This window comes from Bufo bufo, chromosome 9, assembly GCF_905171765.1.
Source record: "Bufo bufo chromosome 9, aBufBuf1.1, whole genome shotgun sequence".
NCBI lineage: Eukaryota > Metazoa > Chordata > Amphibia > Anura > Bufonidae > Bufo > Bufo bufo.
In genome coordinates, this window is record NC_053397.1 from 92683334 (window position 1) to 92703668 (window position 20335).

General features: G+C 42.6%; 1 protein-coding gene across 13 annotated transcripts in view; it reads right to left on the reverse strand.

The window, feature by feature from the left end:
* The window catches only part of CFH (complement factor H), a 1589177-nt gene that overhangs the window by 1347823 nt on the left and 221019 nt on the right, over window positions 1-20335 (reverse strand). For 12 of the 13 annotated variants that reach the window (XM_040407275.1, XM_040407278.1, XM_040407277.1 and 9 more), the window contains exons 12-13: window positions 18728-18901; window positions 3378-3437 (exon numbers count right to left, since the gene is read on the reverse strand). In XM_040407275.1, the coding sequence (XP_040263209.1) occupies window positions 3378-3437; window positions 18728-18901 (234 nt within the window). The remainder of the gene's footprint in view (window positions 1-3377; window positions 3438-18727; window positions 18902-20335) is intronic. The other variant, XM_040407279.1, reaches the window with a different exon arrangement.

Here is a 20335-nt window from a genome sequence, read left to right on the forward strand (position 1 = left end):
CCTGCACCTTGCATAGCGCTGAGTACAAACACATTACTTCCACTCGCTCCAGGCTCCTTCGTGCTCCGCCTCCCTTATTCAAGTCTCCAGACTCAACCCACCATCTGACATCACCGTCCGTAACCCACCCGTGCTGGTTCTATTGTATGTGGCGAACTCTGCGTGAGTAGGGTGTCTCTGGAGAGACTTTTCCTGCGGCTGCCTCGCTCGTGTGCTCTGATGACGAAATTACAAACGTATTACTTCCCACAGCGGGCCGCCCCCGGCTCTCCCTCCTCCTTGCTCCCATATTCAAATCTCTGCCCACCGACATCTCATGTCAGAATCGGAGCACACAAGCCAGGCAGCCGTGGGAAAAGTATATTGTAAAGTATTATTGTATGTATGGTGGCCTGTGGTCACAAGACTTTATTATAACATCTCCTTGTGGCCCCCGCCCCCATACAGTATAACGTCTCCTTATGGTTGCCCCATACAGTATAACGTCTCCTTATGGTTGCCCCATACAGTATAACGTCTCCTTGTGGCCCCCATACAATATAACGTCTCCTTATGGTTGCCCCATACAGTATAACGTCTCCTTGTGGCCCCCCATACAGTATAACGTCTGCTTGTGGCCCCCCACACAGTATAACGTCTCCTTGTCGCTGCCCCCATACAGCATAACGTCTCCTTGTGGCTGCCCCCATACAGTATAACGTCTCCTTGTGGTTGCCCCATACAGTATAACGTCTCCTTGTGGCTGCCCCCATACAGTATAACGTCTCCTTGTGGCTGCCCCCATACAGTATAATGTCTCCTTGTGTTTTTTTCTTTTAAACGGGTATTTATCGCAATATATATCGCAATAATTTTTTTAATATTGTTATCGTCTGAATATTTTTGATATCGCCCAACCCTAGTTAGACCGCATGCACACGACTTTTGATCCACATCCAATCAACATTTTTTGGGGGGGATCGCATACGGACGAGTTAATTTCTATAAAGAAAAATTGAGATGCTTGGCAAATAATTTTATACAAAATTATTTGGGCCGTCTGCCAAACGTCAAGGCGATCTCAGTAAGACGGGAACCTAACAATAAATACCACATTAACTGGTGCCATGTTGGCCTCCATTACATTCAGGGAATGCAGGTTCCACATGCGTGCAGAGCCCACATTATATTATGCCTCTTATGGTGCCAAAATGGCCTCCACTATATTCAGGGGATGCAGGCTCCTCATGCATGCGGAACCCCCACTATATAATACCTCTTTGGTTGCCGGCCTCCATTTTGTACAAGGAATGCAGGTTCCACTAGCATGCTGAGCCCTCTCTGTATTCCACCTTACCTGGTGCCGAATGGCCTCCAATACATACAGGGAGAGTAGGCTACAGCTTTAAAGCTATAGTAATTGAAATCAGCCTTTAGGGCAGACAGGTTAATCAGGTGCACGACCAATAGAGTCAGCCACACCTCCAATACAAACTACAAAGAAAAATTGGGGGTCAGTCAGCGCATCCAGTGCGCAGGTGCGCGTTGCCATGGCTGAAAGCACAAAGGGGGGAAAATATACACTGCAACAGCACTCTGCAAACCAAATAAAGTACAATAATGCCAAAATAATAGAAAGTATTCTGGTGCAAATGCTACGCTAAATAATTTGAGATGCTTGGCAAATAATTTTAGACAAAATTATTTGGGCCCGTCTGCCAAACGTCAAGTTAATTTCTATGAGTCACTAGTGGTGATGAGCGGCCAGTCCCATATTCGAAATTGCGATATTTCACGAATATTCAATAGAATATTCATCACATATTCTTTACGATGTAAAAATCGCGTAATGCGAAATTGATCAAAAACAAATATATATATAGCACTATATATAGTGCTATATATTCTTTTTTTAGAACATGATGAATATTCGAAAAAACTAATATATAGCAATATAGCGAATATTCGCAAAATACACATATAGACTGCAATTTAGCTAATATAAAACCTTTTTTTTTTTAAGTTGTAATTTTTCTTCAAATCTGAAGTTCATAATAGAAAAAAAATTACGAAAAAAAAAGTTTCTAGCACTATATTAGCTAAATTGCAGTCTATATTTGTATTTTACGAATATTCGCTATATTGCTATATATTCTTGTTTTAGAATATGACGAATATTCTAAAAAACGAATATATAGCAATCAAGCGAATATATTTGTTATTTCGAATATTCTTTTTTTTTTTTTCCAATTTGTACAGTTGTTCGTCATACTCCTCCCCGACAAGCATCCCCATCACCATGGGAACGCCTGTGGGTTAGAATATACCATTGAATCTGAGTTTTCATGATCGCTGGAAAAACTCAGATCCAATAGTATATTCTAAACCACAGGCGTTCCCATGGTGACGGGGATGCTTGTCAGGGAGGAGTATGCCGAACAACTGTACAGATTGAAAAAAAAAACCACAAATATTCAAAATAACGAATATATTTGCTATATTGCTATACAGTATATTCTTGTTTTAGAATATGACAAATATTCTAAAAAAACGAATATATAGCAAATATATTCATTATTTAGAATATTCAGTTTTTTTTAAAAATCTGTACTGTAATTATACTTTGGCATACTCCTCCCCGACAAGCGTCCCCGTCACCATGGGAACGCCTATGGGTTAGAATATACATCAGATCTGAGTTTTCATGATCGCTCGAAAAACTCAGATCCGATAGTATTTTCTAACCCACAGGCTTTCCCATGGTGACTGGGACGCTTGTCGGGGAGCGGTATGCCGAAGTGGAATAACAGTATTCGTCATTTTTTTTTCAATATGAAAACATGACTCCTTCCTCATTGACCCACAAGCAAGAAGCAGTGAGGAATCATGTTTTCAGATGTAAAAAAATGATGAATATTCGATATAGCAAATATATAGCACTATATTCAAAATATTTGCAAATTAGCGAAGTTGCCATAAATATTCGCGCTCAAAACTGAGTCACAGCATCCGTGTAGTCATTCTGCAAATTATACATGAACATGTCCTATTCTTGTCTGTTTTGCGGACAAGACTAGGCAGTTCTATTGTGGCATGCACACGGAAGGTATCTTGTGGATCTGTGGTTTGTGGACTGCAAAACTGATTCGGTCATGTGCATACCACTTTAATAGTTACTTATTTATTAACATTATGAATTCCATTTGTTACCCGCAGGCTAGGCACTCATTATTAGAAACCTGAAAGAATGACGTTCCAGTTATATTGATGCTGAGCTGTCGCTCTTCATGTTGCCACACAGCAGTGTCAGAGAAATTGATTGCATCGGGTACAATTTATCATTTGCTGAACATTTTTTTTAGTTCAGACGCTATTGCAAATAGAGATTAACAACATACCTTGCTCTTTATTGCCATCTGATGGTTGGTCAGTGGGTTGCGGCTGGACAATTGTTTCCTCTTAAAAAAACAAAAAACAATACCATCAAAAATGGGAAACAGACTTGAATAAACCATTGAGCATATACCAATGGAATAAAGCAATGCTCATGTTCAAGAATGCTACTACCTGCACCAATCACAGAGAACAATATTTAAAGATAATATCTAGATGGTATTATACACCAGTTAAGTTGCATAAATTCTACAACACATGTTCAATTATGTGCTGGAGGAACTGTAACCAATGTGGTACTCTCTCGCATATTTTTTGGACATGTCCAAAGTTAGGAAAGCTAAAAAAGGACATACATGAACTAATTAACATGATAGCAGGTAAAAACATCTTACTCACCCCCGAAATAGCCTTACTGAACATAGATTTGGAAAAGATAGATACGTCAATCCAAATACCCACTATGCACATTTTCATTACATATCGTACACTATTAGCAAAACATTGGAAAACAAACATAATTCCCAAGGTTAGGGACATTATAGAAATGGTATCCAAAAACGACATAAACGAACACATATACGCAACGATTAGAGGCAAAAAAGGTATTATGGAAAGGAAATGGAAGACTTGGTTGAATCACTTTCCAAAAGGATAATCCTAAATATATATGTTATCAAGGACTGGCCGAAAACAAAACAACAGAACAACATACAACAAAACAACATACGAAACTACACAATATGACGTAAATATGGCTTTTAATCGAGGAACGTTAAAATAACAGTTCTAAATGTTATATGTCTTTTACTTCTACTTTTACTTCATTTTCTTTCTCTCTTTTTTTTTTTTTTCTCTCTTATATTTCTTCTTTAACAATCTAGTTTTGTTATTATCCTAGATCAAACTATAAAACCTGTTGAATATCAACATGACTGAAACTTACTGTATACAGAACTAACTATGATACGTATAATTTGTTTTAATATTCACATATGCAAGATATGTTTCTTTGTAAATGTTGAAAATACCAATAAAAATTACTTTGATTAAAAAAACAAAAAACAATAAAAAGGTATACAAATAAATAACTTTTTTGTCTACCTGTTTACTAACCAACTACAAAGATTTTATTTTTTTCTTTCATTTTTTTCATTTCCCTTCAAGAGCTATAACTTTTTTTTTTTTCATTTATGTAGTCATATCAAGGATTGTTTTTTATGGGATAAGTTTTGGGGTACACATAACTCACTAACTTTTATTAACTCTTTCTGCAAGGAGGATGGGAAAAATAGCAACACTGCTACTGAGTTTTATAAATATTGTTTAAATAACATGAAAACTTTATTCTCTGGTTCATTATTACAGCGATACCAAATACATTATTTTTACTATTTCTGCACAATAAAAACCCGTTTAAAAAAAAAAGAAAATGTTTTTGCATCCCTTATCACAAGACCCATAACTTTTTTTTATTTTTATTTCCATGAAGCTGTGTGAAGATTTGATTTTTGCAGGACGCCTTGTAGTTTTCATTGGTACAATTTTTAAGGTACATAACCTGTTTTGCTTTTTTATACCCACCAAATATATTGGGGGTGGAGGAAAAATTTATAAATTAATAAAACTTTACTTTTAATGGTCAAAAATACTAAAATAAATTGTACGGTATATCCAAAATAATACACCACAGTGCAGTAACCAGGCTGGTAAACTCTCCCAATACCTGGGGCAACATTCTAGACATTTGGGCACATCTAATCCCACTGGCGGGTGTACCCCTTTCATAGGACATAGCTGTCCCCTTATCATGGTGGATGGCCTATATAGTTTTTTTCCTAATTGCCTATTTATTTTTAGAGAATTATTGTGGAACTAGGCTTACATTTATCCAAACAAAGGGGCAGGTTCTGGACGGGGCCGCCCCTCTTCGGGCGGGTGCTCTGTATTAGATAGGTAGGGCATTATAGTATTTCCCTCCATTGTAGGTTTTTTCTAGAAATAGACATCTCCCGATCCTGCCAACTCATCTGCATAAAGACTCCTGGACCACATTGTCTTCTGTGTGGCTCATCCACTATCGATTGGGTCCAGAACCAAGTGATCCCCTGTCTATTTCCGGACCCTTATTTCTGTATGCTACAGGATCCGGTAGGAAACTTATATCTGTAAGTTAGTGTTTAGCTATATATACTGTATGGTTAATGATAAGTGGCATGCATGTCGGTATCTAATATGACACCTAAGGGGATAGATTGTGTGGTACGCGGGCTACAGTAGCGCAAGATCAAGCGCTCCATATTGTGGCTAAATACATAGTTTAAATGATACATTTACTGATGCCTGTAATGATACATTTAACGATGCCTGTAATGATACATTTAATAATACTAGAGTGAGTCATTCCTCACAGTGCTGACATCTTCACAACAAAACTAAGGATCCCACCAATATCAAACCTGATGACCCTAGTATCATATCAAGTACTAATCCCACAGATACAGATGATTTCTTGGAAAAATTCAGAGCCCTAAAATCTAAATACTTTGAACACAAATCCAAAAGGAATTCGTCCAATTTTGAGATACCTCACAGTGCTCAAAAAACCTCACTTAAACCTACAAGCACTGACACAGGGTCCCCTTCCCTTGGAACCCTACAGGACCCCCATAACATACCTAATTCAGGGTCCCCCCCTATAGGAACCACACAGGACCCATACAACATACTCAACCTCCACGACTACACTCTCCACCTCTCCCCAACCCCTAGTTCCAATAACTACCAATTGATTGAAATTGAGGAACATATTTCGGTTATCGATAATACAGCACCAGGCTCTAATGTGTTTGTACCATTTCTAAATCATGTCAGACAGTCCAACACATCAAATGTTCCTTTTTTAGAGGAAAGGATACATCCCTCCCACCCCCCTCTAAAACCAAACCCACAGATCACCCAATACTTTCCAAAAATAAAAACAAAATTAGAACACGAGGGAAGAGAGGGGGACAACATCAAAAAAGGAAGAGTTGTGTAAATTCAAAGAAACGTGATCTCCCCACCTCCACCATAGATACACCCACGGCAAAAATATTCAATCTATCCACACATACGCTAACAGCCCATGAAACTGGCCTTTTACAGAAAGGATTGTCCTTCTGCCCCCAAAATAAGGTCAACCCCCTAGGTCTATTTATAGACGTCCAGAAGTTTAGACGTAATTTAACAATAGAGGCATTTTGACATAGAAAAGAACAAGCCACCTACTCAAAGAAAAAGAGAGAAACTGACTAGTGAAAAGGAGACCATAGAAAACATTGGAGAAACCCAACCAATGGACACAGACGACTTCAAACATATAGAGGTCCGACCCAAATCTAATTTTTTCCCATTACACAGCCAGGGATACTGCATTCCCACTTTTTTTGATCTTGTATCTACAGATCTGAAGAAGTTGGCTAATGGAACAAAAACTGATAAACTTACACACCCAAGGGAAACCTAACATATCATGAATGCAGAGCACTTGATACATTGAAAAAGAATGAGGAACTAATCATTCGGCCTGCAGATAAGGGAGGGGGATTGGTCATACAGAACTATGAGGACTATGAAAAAGAAGCACAGAAGATTCTCAGTGATACCATTTACTATGAACAAATCCCATATGATCCCTTCCCTGAGATTACAAAAAAACTGAATACCCTTGTCAAGAATGCATATGAAAAAGGGTATATAAATAAAAAAGAACGTAATTTCCTATCTCCAAAGACACCATGTAGCCCGTATTTTTACCATCTACCCAAAATAGATAAAAATATACAAAATCCACCCGGCAGACCTATTGTATCCAATACAAAATGCGCCACCAGCAATCTATCACAGTTTATGGATATATACCTACAACCCTACGTAAAGAAATTACCAAGTTATCTCCACGACTCGAGCCAATTAATCCGAGAATTAAAACAAATAGAGTGGAAAGATACATATGTCCTACTTACAATGGACGTGACATCCCTTTATTCTAATATCGAGCACGATATAGGAATAGAGTGTGTAAAAACGGTCTTACGAAAAGATGATACATTAACATCACCCCAAATAGAATTCCTCCTTGAGAGCTTACACTTTATACTCCAGAACAACTACTTTATATATAACAATACGGTTTACCATCAGTGCAAAGGGACAGCTATGGGGATGCGAGTAGCGCCATCGTTCGCAAACCTATTCATGGGGGAATTCGAAGAAAAATTTATCGCCAACCACCCCGATTTTCACAAACAGATTGTATATTACAAAAGATACATTGATGACTTGTTCATCATCTGGGATGGGAAGGAATATGCGGCGAACATCTTCTGCAATTCCCTAAATAATACAGACTGGGGGATCTCTTTCACCCCGAATTACAATAAAGTGGAGATAGAATTTTTGGATATCATCATTTCATGTCACAATAACCTTCTAAGCACAAAAACGTACTTCAAATCAGTGGATACTAACAGCTATAACCATTATTCAAGTTTTCATCACAAAAAGTGGCTGCAAAATATATCCCCTATAGCCAATGTAAAAGGATCAGACGTAACTGCACAAAAAATGAGGATTTTAAAATACAGACAAAAATCCTGGAAAACAGGTTCAGAGATAAAGGCTACCCCAAACAACTGGTGAAAGACGCCATAAAAAAGAGTAGCCTACAATCCCAAGAGGAATGTCTATCAATCACCATCAAATCGCAGGACCCTATAGAAGTAGTCAGTTTTATCACACAGTATAATACATCTAATAGACAGATACAAAGAATCCTGGAAAACCACTGGCATATCCTCCTACAAGATCCATATATAGCAAAATATCTATCTACTACACCAAAAATTACCTATAGACGGGCACCGACCATAAAGAATATATTAGCCCCGAGTAAACCCAAACAACACACCCAATGATAGGGGAAAGCGAACAGAGCCGGGGAAAAGAAAAAGAAAAAGGGAGCTATAGGTGCGGAGCAAAGAAGTGCCTGTGCTGTAAAATCATCACACATAAACAAACCTCCTTTACTTCCAATTGCAATGGAACAACATTCCCAATAGAATACCACCTCACATGCCACGCTACCTATGTCATCTATCTTATTGAATGCGGATGCGGCCTGCAATATGTTGGCCCCACCACCCAGGCCCTCCATTGCCGGGCGAACCAACATAGGAACAATATCCGCAAACAATATTTGAAACATGGGGTCTCTAGACATTGTGCATCCACACCGGAAAAAGACAAACATGAGATAAAAATTACCCCCATTGATTTCATACCAGAGAACCCATTAAATCGCTTTGAAAAACTACAGAAGAGGGAAGTATATTGGATGTACCAACTAGACACACTGAGCCCATGAGGCTTGAATGAAATCAGCGAGACCATTCTTTGATGAAAAGAATAATACATATAAAAAATAAGGAATGCACAATGCACAATAACATATACCCCCAATGTCATCTAGACATACCGACAGGCAATGCTATACGATCCTATATACATATATCTGAACAATGTCTCTATAATAATTGTCCACAGAAAATTAGGGCTAATAGTATAGTGCAGTGGTACTCAACTGGCGGACCGCGGTCCAAATACGGACCGCGGCCGCCAGTTGTCCGGACCCCGGCCATCCTTCAGAGCGCTGCTCCTCTCCTGCACACTGTGCCGTGCAGGAGGAGGAGCTTACCGGCGCACTTCCACCTGTCCCACAGCGCAGTGAGACAGGGCTTCCTCCACATGTAGCGCTCCTCCTCCTGCACACCCTGGCAGCTCTGCTCAATACAGCGGCGGAGCACAGGAGCTGATAGTTCTCAGCAGCGCAGGAGGAGTCTCTCCCTCCCCCCTGTGCTGCTGCTGTCCCCGCCGCTGCCAATAAGAAGAGGCAGGAGGAGGAGGGGAGGGGCTGTGGCCACTGCGCCACCAATGAAGAAAACTGACCTGTATTACAAATACAGGAGGCGGGTGCCGGAATCAAATAGCCGGCACCCGACCTTTGTGACAGGGAGCTGCGATCAGCTGCAGTTGAGTTAACCCTTCAGGTGCAGTACCTGAGGGGTTAATTGTAGCTGATCGCAGCCCCCTGTCACAAAGGTCGGGTGCCGGCTATTTGATTCCGGCACCCGCCTCCTGTATTTGTATAAGAAACGTTGGTGGCACAGTGCGCCCCCCCCCCCCTAGTATAAGAAACATTGGTGGCGCAGTGCGCCCCCCCCTTCCCCATTATAATAATTATTGGTGGCGCAGTGCGCCCCCCCCTTCCCCATTATAATAAACATTGGTGGCGCAGTGCGCCCCCCCCCCCCTTCCCCATTATAATAAACATTGGTGGCTCAGTGGGAAGTGCCAATGAGGGTTAAAAATGATAAAAGAAAATTAACTCACCTCCTCCAGTTCATCGCGTAACTGCCGGTCTCCAGTTCTTACTTCTTTCTTCAGGACCTGTGGTGACGTCACTGAGCTCATCACATGGCCCATTACCATGGTGATGGATCATGTGATGAGCTCAGTGATGTCACCACAGGTCCTGAAGAAAGAAGTAAGAACTGGAGACCGGCAGTTACGCGATCAACTAGAGGAGGTGAGTAAATTATTTTTTAACCCTCATTGGCACTGCCCACTGCACCACCAATGTTTATTATATTGGGGGGGGGCGCACTGCGCCACCAATGTTTATTATACTGGGGAAATGGGGGGGCGCACTGCGCCACCAATGTTTATTATATTGGGGGACACACTGCGCCACCAATGTTTATTATATTGGGGGGCACACTGCGCCACCAATGTTTGCTATATTGGGAAGCACACTGCACCACCAATGTTTATTATATTGGGGGGCGCACTGCGCCACCAATGTTTATTATATTGGGGGGCACACTGCGCCACCAATGTTTATTATATTGAGGGGGGGCGCACTGCGCCACCAATGTTTATTATACTGGGGTGATGGGGGGGCACACTGCGCCACCAATGTTTATTATACTGGGGTGATGGGGGGGCACACTGCGCCACCAATGTTTATTATACTGGGGTGATGGGGGGGCGCACTGCGCCACCAATGTTTATTATATTGAGGGGGGGCGCACTGCGCCACCAATGTTTATTGTGATGGGGGGGTGCACTGCGCCACCAATGTTTATTATTTTGAGGGGGGGCGCACTGCGCCACCAATGTTTATTATATTGAGGGGGCCGCCAGACGAAAAAGTCGGACATGTAGTACTTTTAGTCTGGCGGCCTCTCACCGTGCTGCGCCGTAACTCTGCCCCCATCCCCATTATAGTCGATGGGCACAGAGCAGCGGCACGGCGAAGTAGTGGCAAGTGTGAAAGTACCCTTACTAATGAGCGCTTCCATCATGGAACGCCCATTAGTACAGCCTTTACCTCCACCGCTACTTGTGCTAGTAAAAAAAAAAATATATTACGCCTACGGTACCTCCACCTCCATTTGCTCACGCTGTGGAGAACACTCCCTGCTGACTAGAAGCTCAGGACAGGACCTACAAGACGTCATCACGTTAGAGCACCGGTCCTGAGCTTGCAGTCAGCAGCGAATGTTCACCGCAGCCAGGTGAATGCAAATTATTTTTTTTTTTTTGCAAAAGCAGAGAAGGGGGGCAATACTCTTACTGGGGGCACTAATGGGGACATTATTCTTACTGGGGCACTAATGTGGCCATTACTAATTCTGGGACTTACCCGGGGCGCTCCACTATAACGTCAGAGCGCCCCACGCGCATGTATCACATGATCGCATGGCATCTTTACTGTTGGCGTTCAGCTCGGACCTTCACCTGACTGCAGACCCTGATATGTGGACCTTTAATAAAACTAGTTGAGTACCCCTGGTATAGTGTTAGAGAGTATTTAATATATACCATAACACCTACATAATACACCTGTATGCATACTTATTTATTTTATTTTTATTTTATTATTATTATTATTATTTTTATTTTTATTTTATGAATTTTTGTATGTACTTTTTGTATATGTGTACCTTTGGATGTATGTTTGCACATATATATATGTGTATATATATTTTAGATATCTACCCACCTACCCCAACCAATCGTGCTCCATTGGAGTCTATTTATCTCGTCCACACCAAAAATAAGGAACTAGATAGAGACCTATTTATCTATTTATTTACCATATTATATATCTTAATAACAGTAATATAATGATAGATATGAGTGCAATCCCAATATGTTTTTATCTTTGTAGACATGTCCTTCAATGTCTTTTAACACATTTGGTGCCTTATAAGAGCTTTTAACCCCTTCAGCATGACCATAGACCAGCCATAAGAATTTTAAATTGCATATTTTATACCTATCCTCACTATATGCAAGTAGCCGGCATTTGACAATCAATTGCACATTAGGGTCATGCGCCCCCAAAAATAACATACATAAGAATCATCCTACCTTCTCTGAAATAAGGGTCCCGAACCCCACAGAGCCACTGCACCAACTGGTGCTGAGAATAAAGAATAAAGATCAAGTTGAACCCCAGTGCTGCACAGGATTACTGTGTGGACTTTGAGGATTTGAGTCAGAAGATCAGGCAGCGCTGGTGTCCCACAGAGTCACAGCATGCAGTATGAGTCCGGAGAGCCTGTGTCACCACCAGACATCTGAGAAGCTCTGACAGACGTCCTTCAGAACCTCCTCCTTGAGGTTCCTTTTGTTTTGCTTTCATTTTCTCATCTCGTCAGCCTCTCTCAGCTGTCATGTAGTTGCACTGATTGCATCCCTTTAAATCCCTTCCCATACTGCATCACTTTGCGGTTTATACAACTTCCTGGAGTGTATGCATGCTGGATGCTACTACTGAGTCTTCTACAGATAAGTTTTGTTCATTCATTTGTATTTTCCTGTTTGCTGGAATCAAGTGTAGGGAGCCGGTGGTCGTGTCCCCTCACTATTATAGGGTGTTCAGGTGTTATACAGTCTAGGTACGAGGATATGCGATCTTCTACCATTGAGAATTTTGCATAGGCTGAGCAGTTAGGGAGAGAGTCAGGTCTGTTGCAGGGATCCCCCTTTCGTTCCTTAGTTTTGGATCCAGTCAGTCGGATCTTCCTTTTGTGTCTTCTTGTTTGCTGTACACCTTCCGTGACATTATAAACCGCCAAAACCGTCTCAAGCATGGATCCGGTTTCACTTTTGACTGAACACATGCAGGGTCTTTCATTGGAGGTAGCAGATCTCCGTAAAACTGTTTCGCAGTTTCAGGTGACCGGTTCAGCTTGCGTTCATGGAGTTTGTTCTGAGCCTAAGATCTTGCTCCCGGATACGTTCTCCGGGGTAGTGAGAATTTTGTTTGTTTTAGAGAGGCTTGCAAACTCCATTTTCGCCTACTTCCCCATTCCTCTGGTGATGAGGAGCAGAGGGTGGGGATCATCATCTCGCTGCTCAGGGATAACGCTCAGTCCTGGGCCTTTTCGCTGCCGGTGGGGGCACGGCCCCTCTGTTCAGTGGATTAATTTTTTTTAGCCCTGGGTCAGATATATGATGATCCGGATCGTATTGCTCTGGCTGAGTCTAGATTACATCTTTTATGCCAGGGTAAACAGTCCGCAGAGATATACTGTTCAGAATTTCGGAGATGGGCAGCTGATACTGGTTGGAATGATGCTGCACTCCGAAGTCAATTTTGCCATGGTCTTTCAGAGGGATTGAAAGATGCATTTGCCTTTCATGAGAGACCTACCTCTTTGGACTCTGCCATGTCTCGGGCCGTTCGTATTGACAGGCGTCTTAGAGAGAGAGGAGAGATCACTCCTTCCTGTCATACTCAGTCCAAGGACAGTGCGGCGGTCTCATTCAGGGCACAGGGGTCTCAGTCGCTCTCAATCCCTTCTGAGCAGGGGCCCATGCAGCTGGGTTTGCTTGCCTCTAACAATAGAGGATTCAGCTCTCATGGGAGGGTTTGTTTCTGTTGTGGAGGTATAAATCATTTGGCAAATGTGTGTCCCTCTTGGAGATTCAGGCAGTTTTTTGAGAGTAATAAAGAAACAAAAAGAAAAAAATCCTCTAAAAACGTTCCATCTGTTACTATTGGCAAGGTTGATGCGGAAATTGAAGGTTTTCCGTTTGCTTGTAGTTCCCGTTTTGTCCTACCTGCCAGGGTGGCGCTAGAGAGCAAGAATATTTTTTGTGAGATTTTTGTAGATAGTGGAGCAGCTGTCAATATTATTGATAATCAATTTGCTATAACTCATGGTTTCCAGGTATGCACTTTGGGAAAGGATATAACTGTTTTTGCTATTGATTCTGTTCCACTTTCTCAGAAATCGTTAAAGGGCAATGTTCACAATATCCGTTTGATTGTGAGTGATACTCATGTGAAGGATGTGTCATGTTTCGTCCTAAACGGGTTGCCTACTCCTTTAGTGTTGGGGCTACCCTGGCTCACTAAACATAACCCCACCATTGATTGGCAAGCAAGGCAAATAAATGGCTGGAGTGACTTTTGCAGAGAGAATTGCCTCACGACATCTGTTTCAGAGGTTTCTACTAAGACTGTACCATCTTTTCTCTCTGAATTTTCGGATGTGTTTTCTGAGAGTGGTGTTCAGGAATTGCCCCCTCACAGGGAGTACGATTGCCCTATTAATCTCACCCCAGGCGCCAAGCTGCCTAAATCTCGTTTATACAATCTCTCCCAACCTGAAAGGGTCTCTATGCGTGCTTATATCTCTAAGAGTCTGAGAAAGGGACACATACGACCCTCAAAGTCACCTGTTGCCGCTGTTTTTTTCTTTGTTAAGAAAAAAGATGGTTCTTTAAGACCATGTCTGGATTTCAGGGAGCTGAACAGTATCACAATTCGTGACCCTTATCCGCTTCCTCTGATCCTGGACCTGTTTAACCAGATTGTGGGGGCTAAAGTTTTTTCCAAATTGGATCTAAGAGGGGCATACAACCTGGTCAGGGTCAGAGAAGGAGACGAATGAAAGACGGCCTTCAATACCCCTGAGGGCCATTTTGAGAATTTGGTTATGCCTTTTGGGTTGATGAATGCTCCAGCCGTCTTTCAGCATTTTGTGAACAGCATTTTTTATCATTTAATGGGGAAATTTGTATTAGTGTATCTGGATGACATTTTGATTTTTTCTCCTGATTTCAAAACTCATAAGGAACATTTACGTCAGGTCTTGCTCATCCTGCGGGAGAATAAATTGTACGCTTAACTGGAAAAATGTGTGTTTGCGGTTCCAGAAATTCAATTTCTGGGGTTTCTTCTCTCCGCTTCTGGTTTTCGCATGGACCCCGAGAAGGTCCGCGCTGTGCTTGAGTGGGAGCTTCCTGAGAATCAGAAGGCGCTGATGTGTTTTCTGGGTTTTGCCAATTATTACAGGAAGTTTATTTTGAATTATTCCTCTGTTGTTAAACCACTCACTGATATGACTAGAAAGGGGGTAGATTTTTCCTCCTGGTCGGTAGAGGCGCGTAAGGCCTTTTCTAATATCAAGGAGAGTTTTGCTTCCGCTCCCATCTTGATACAACCTGATATTTCTCTACCCTTCATAGTTGAGGTTGATGCTTCTGAGGTGGGTGTGGGTGCGGTCTTGTCTCAGGGTCCCTCTCCTGCCAAATGGCGACCATGTGCCTTTTTCTCGGAGAAACTCTCCTCCGCAGAGAGTAATTACGATGTGGGAGATAGGGAGTTGTTGGCCATCAAGTTAGCTTTTGAGGAATGGCGCCATTGGCTAGAGGGAGCCAGACACCCTATTACCGTGTTTACTGACCATAAGAATCTGGCCTACTTGGAGTCAGCCAAGCGTCTGAACCCGAGACAGGCCAGATGGTCTTTGTTCTTTTCAAGGTTTAATTTTGTTGTCACCTTCCGCCCTGGGGTTAAGAATGTGAAGGCGGATGCCCTGTCACGTTGTTTTCCGGGAGGTGGGAATTTTGAAGACCCGGGTCGCATTTTGGCTGAAGGTGTGGTGGTCTCTGCTCTTTATCCTGAATTGGAGGCAGAGGTTCAGGTAGCCCAGTCAGAGGCTCCTGATCTTTGTCCTCCTGGGAGGTTGTTTGTGCCTCTCGCTTTAAGACACAAGATTTTTAAGGAGCACCACGATACTGTCCTTGCTGGGCACCCGGGGGCAAGAGCCACAGTGGATCTCATCGCTCTGAGATTCTGGTGGCCTGCGCTTCGTAAGTCAAGTAAGTAAGGTTGAGGGTTTTGTGGCAGCCTGCGAGACCTGCGCTCGTGCCAAAGTCCCTCATTCACGGCCATCAGGTCCTCTCCTTCCGTTACCCATTCCTTCCCGTCCTTGGACACATCTGTCCATGGACTTCATTACGGACCTGCCTCGTTCCTCGGGGAAGACTGTGATTCTGGTGGTGGTGGACCGTTTTAGCAAAATTGTGCATTTCATTCCTTTTCCTGGCTTGCCCAATGCTAAGACGCTGGCATTTATTGATCACATTGTCAAATTGCATGGTATTCCTTCAGACATTGTCTCTGATAGGGGCACACAGTTTGTTTCCAGATTCTGGAAGGCTTTCTGTTCTCGCTTGGGGGTTCGGTTGTCATTCTCTTCTGCTTTCCACCCGCAGTCGAATGGTCAGACAGAGCGCGTCAATCAGAATCTGGAGACATATCTGCGCTGTTTTGTGGCGGAGAATCAGGAGGATTGGTGTTTTTTTTTTTGTCCCTTGCTGAGTTTGCTTTAAATAACCGTCGTCAGGAGTCCTCTGATAAGTCACCATTTTTTGGTGCATATGGGTTTCATCCGCAGTTTGGGACATTCTCTGGAGAGGGGTCTTCTGGTTTACCTGATGAGGACAGATTCTCCTCGTCTTTGTCATTGATTTGGCAAAGATTCAGGATAATCTAAAGAGCATGAGTGAGAGATATAAGCGTGTGGCGGATAAGAGACGTATGCCTGGTCCGGACCTGAATGTTGGTGATCTGGTGTGGTTGTCTACTAAGAATATCAAATTGAAGGTTCCCTCCTGGAAGTTGGGTCCTAAGTTTATTGGGCCTTACAAAATCTTGTCCGTCATCAATCCTGTTGCCTACCGTCTTGATCTTCCTCAGACTTGGAAGATCCATAATGTTTTTCATAAGTCCTTATTAAAACCTTATATCCAACCCATTGTACCCTCGTCTTTGCCTCCTCCTCCGATTGTGGTTGATGGTAATCTTGAATTTCAGGTCTCTAGGATTGTGGATTCTCGTGTTGTCCGCGGTTCTCTCCAGTACCTCGTTCATTGGGAGGGTTATGGTCCTGAGGAGAGGATGTGGGTCCCAGTGACGGACATTAAGGCCACTCGTCTCATCAGGGCTTTCCATAGGTCCCATCCTGAGAAGGTGGGCTCTGAGTGTCCGGAGTCCACTCGTAGAAGGAGGGGTACTGTCACCACCAGACATCTGAGAAGCTCTGACAGACGTCCTTCAGAACCTCCTCCTTGAGGTTCCTTTTGTTTTGCTTTCATTTTCTCATCTCGTTAGCCTCTCTCAGCTGTCATGTAGTTGCACTGATTGCATCCCTTTAAATCCCTTCCCATACTGCATCAACTTCCTGGAGTGTATGCATGCTGGATGCTACTACTGAGTCTTCTACAGATAACTTTTGTTCATTCATTTGTATTTTCCTGTTTGCTGGATCTCAGATGACCCTGACTCCCTCCGTATCAAGTGTAGGGAGGCGGTGGTCGTGTCCCCTCACTATTATAGGGTGTTCAGGTGTTATACAGTCGAGGTACGAGGATATGCGATCTTCTACCATTGAGAATTTTGCATAGGCTGAGCAGTTAGGGAGAGAGTCAGGTCTGTTGCAGGGCTCCCCCTTTCATTCCTTAGTTTTGGATCCAGTCAGTCGGATCTTCCTTTTGTGTCTTCTTGTTTGCTGTACACCTTCCGTGACATCCTGCAGAACAGCTGACAGGCCGGATCGCTGCATGGAACTGAGAATGCCCCCAACTCTATGTGGAAGTATGGTGTGCGCTGCGATCCTGTGAAGATGTCAGCACTGTGAGGAATGACTCACTCTAGTATTATTAAATGTATCATTACAGGCATCATTAAATGTATCATTACAGGCATCAGTAAATGTATCATTTAAACTATGTATTTAGCCACAATATGGAGCGCTTGATCTTGTGCTACTGTAGCCCGCATACCACACAATGTATCCCCTTAGGTGTCATTTTAGATACCGACATGCATGCCACTTATTATCTGTAATCGATGCAATAAAATGCTATTGAAGGACCCTGATAATGAGACCGGCTAACTAGGAGCCTCATTATACCAAACACGCCCGCCCCTACCTCTGAACCTCCCCCAGATTAACCCGCCAAAACAGCGTTTTAAACACTTCTATCACAAGTGAATCCTTATTCTGTAAACTGTCCTGACGAAGGGGGCACTTCGCCCTTGAAACGCGTTGACTTTAAATAAAAGAATATTATTCATCCCAAGGACTGATTTATATGCCAGCAGCGCCGGATAGTGGTCTGATATTTTTATGATTTTCTGCATACTTACTTTCCTGGAACTACCGAGACAGGAAGAGGCCCAGGCAGCAGTACGGCATTCCCTGATGCTGGTAGGGATAGATACCAACTAAGGCATATACAGCTGTTGCGACTCCTCACAACAGAATCCGGTAAGCGAAATACGCACCACAATACTATATTATCTATAAGGCGGTACCACACATGAGGCGCTGTGTTTTTTGTCTTTTTTCTTGTCTATACTGTATGGTTACCAGCTTTTAGATAACATTTTATGTGTAACCCTTGTCTATCACTTTTTGCATTGTGGCATATTATTTTGGATATACTTTTTATTTTAGTATTTTTGACCATTAAAAGTTTTATTAATTTATTAATTTCTCCTCGCCCCCAATATATTTGGTGGGTATAAAAATAGTCTATATGGGGTAGGATTCAGAGGCCACGCTACAGTGGACCCTGTACACAGTTTTTCACATAACATTTTTTGATCAATTTTTATTCCATTTAGCCTGTGGCAAATAAGCATGACAATTGTGTAGTGCAGATCGTTATGGATGTGAGAATACCAAAGATGTGGAGGAGATGTTATCTAATTTTCTCCAATAAAAAGTGTTTTTTTCAATGGAAAAAAAAATGTTTTTTCTAACTTGGAATTTTTTTTTCTCATAAAAATTATTTTTATTACTTTTTTTTTAACCATTTAATATTCCCACAAGGGGACTATAATAGGTGATCTTTTGATCTCTTCTAAAATACATTGCACTATTCATGTAGAACCAATGTTTCAAAAATATTCAAACTTTTTACTTTTGTAATGTAAACTCACCTTTACAGGTGGGTAAAAGTGGATTCCAGCCTCCTTCTGTGCAAACGCTTTCCAAAGATCCAGATCTAACGAAGCGTCCCTTGCATGAAAATGATACCTTCGTTCTAATTTTATAACTATTATCAAAAGGGCTTAGTACGAGATTTGAAGACTCTGGAATGGAGCACTCAATATCTAAAGGAAAAAAATATATATACATTTTAAAATACTTTTAACTCTCCGAATAGAAACATGTTTTGGTGTGCAAGGCAAAGTTCATCATATCAGCTGTCAGATAGACAATCATTTATCCAACAGTCCTGAGGCCCCCAGTAACATGCACATTCAGCTCTACTGTGTAACATTTGCTCTTTGAGAGTAGGTCAAATGTGTCGAAAACCTCAGCAGCACTGAACTGCTACTACTTTCTCATTTACATCTTAAGAGGCTGCTTTAGCTTGCAGGTGTTTCACCAGCAAAGCTGTGTGGCCATTAATAAATGAACGGTGAATAAACAATCAGCGATAAATAGCAACTGCCTAATTCCGGGAGGTTTTATAACCTTGAGGAGGTCAAGCTTTTCAGACTTGGTGTGATGATGCCACCTGCTTTGCTGAATACCCTCTCTGACAGTACACTGGATGCTGGTCAAGACAGTCCACAAATAGCAAATCGGGCCTGTGACGGTGAATGTTCCAAAAGTTTATGGGGTCAGACAAGCAAGTTGCGGAAGCTATACAAAAATGGAGACATGCACATGGATAGGACAAAACAGAGGGTTACCAGGGCTGACAGATGGGAGGCTTACCTTATATGGCCAGAACGTTCTGAAAGCTACAATACTTTTTTTAAAAACATTGAACCACCAAAGTTATCATGTGAACCATGTGCCATGTGTCCCACCTCCTCTAAGGGTGTTGTGTAAGTGTTCCCCTCGATTCTTCACAGTAACCCTGATAGTGGGGATAGACTTTCCCGAAGTGAACACCAGGTCGCTACCTCTTGATAAGGGTGGGCACATGAGGCAGCTGGTCCAGGCGGACCAATAGATACCGGAGTAGGTACCAGAAGTACAAGTGTAGTCAGGCAGGCGTTGTCGTTACCAGGAGCAACAGTGCAGGACCGAAGGATGAGGCAGAGGCGTAGTCAGACAGGCAAAAGGTCAGGGTAGGCGGTACAGGTAAAGGTCAGGCAATCCGGGTCAGCAACAGGAGAGTCAAGGCAAACAGGATGGGAACGGACGAATAGCAGAATCCAGGAACGAAGTATAAATCAGGAGCTGTCACGGCTGAGGATGGGGGAAATCCTCAGCCGTGTAAAGCCTGGTCATGTTATGGCCTACTCGGCCAGGAGAACAGGATAGGGAGCAGGTCACCTCCTAACAGCGTCCCTACCCTGACCCTAACTCCTAACTGCATGGGCCGACCTTAAAGGTAGGAGGACCCATGCGCAGGAACCTCGGATCCCTAACTCACCCTCCGTCCGGTCCCTGCGCTAGGAGTCAGAGTAAGACGCCCCACTCCTCCTAGGCACGGAGGAGCAGGAGTCTCAACGGCCAAGCTGTTGGGAAAATAGGGGAACACAAACAGTCCTATGGATATGGCAGGCAATGTGAACTAGTTCCACTTA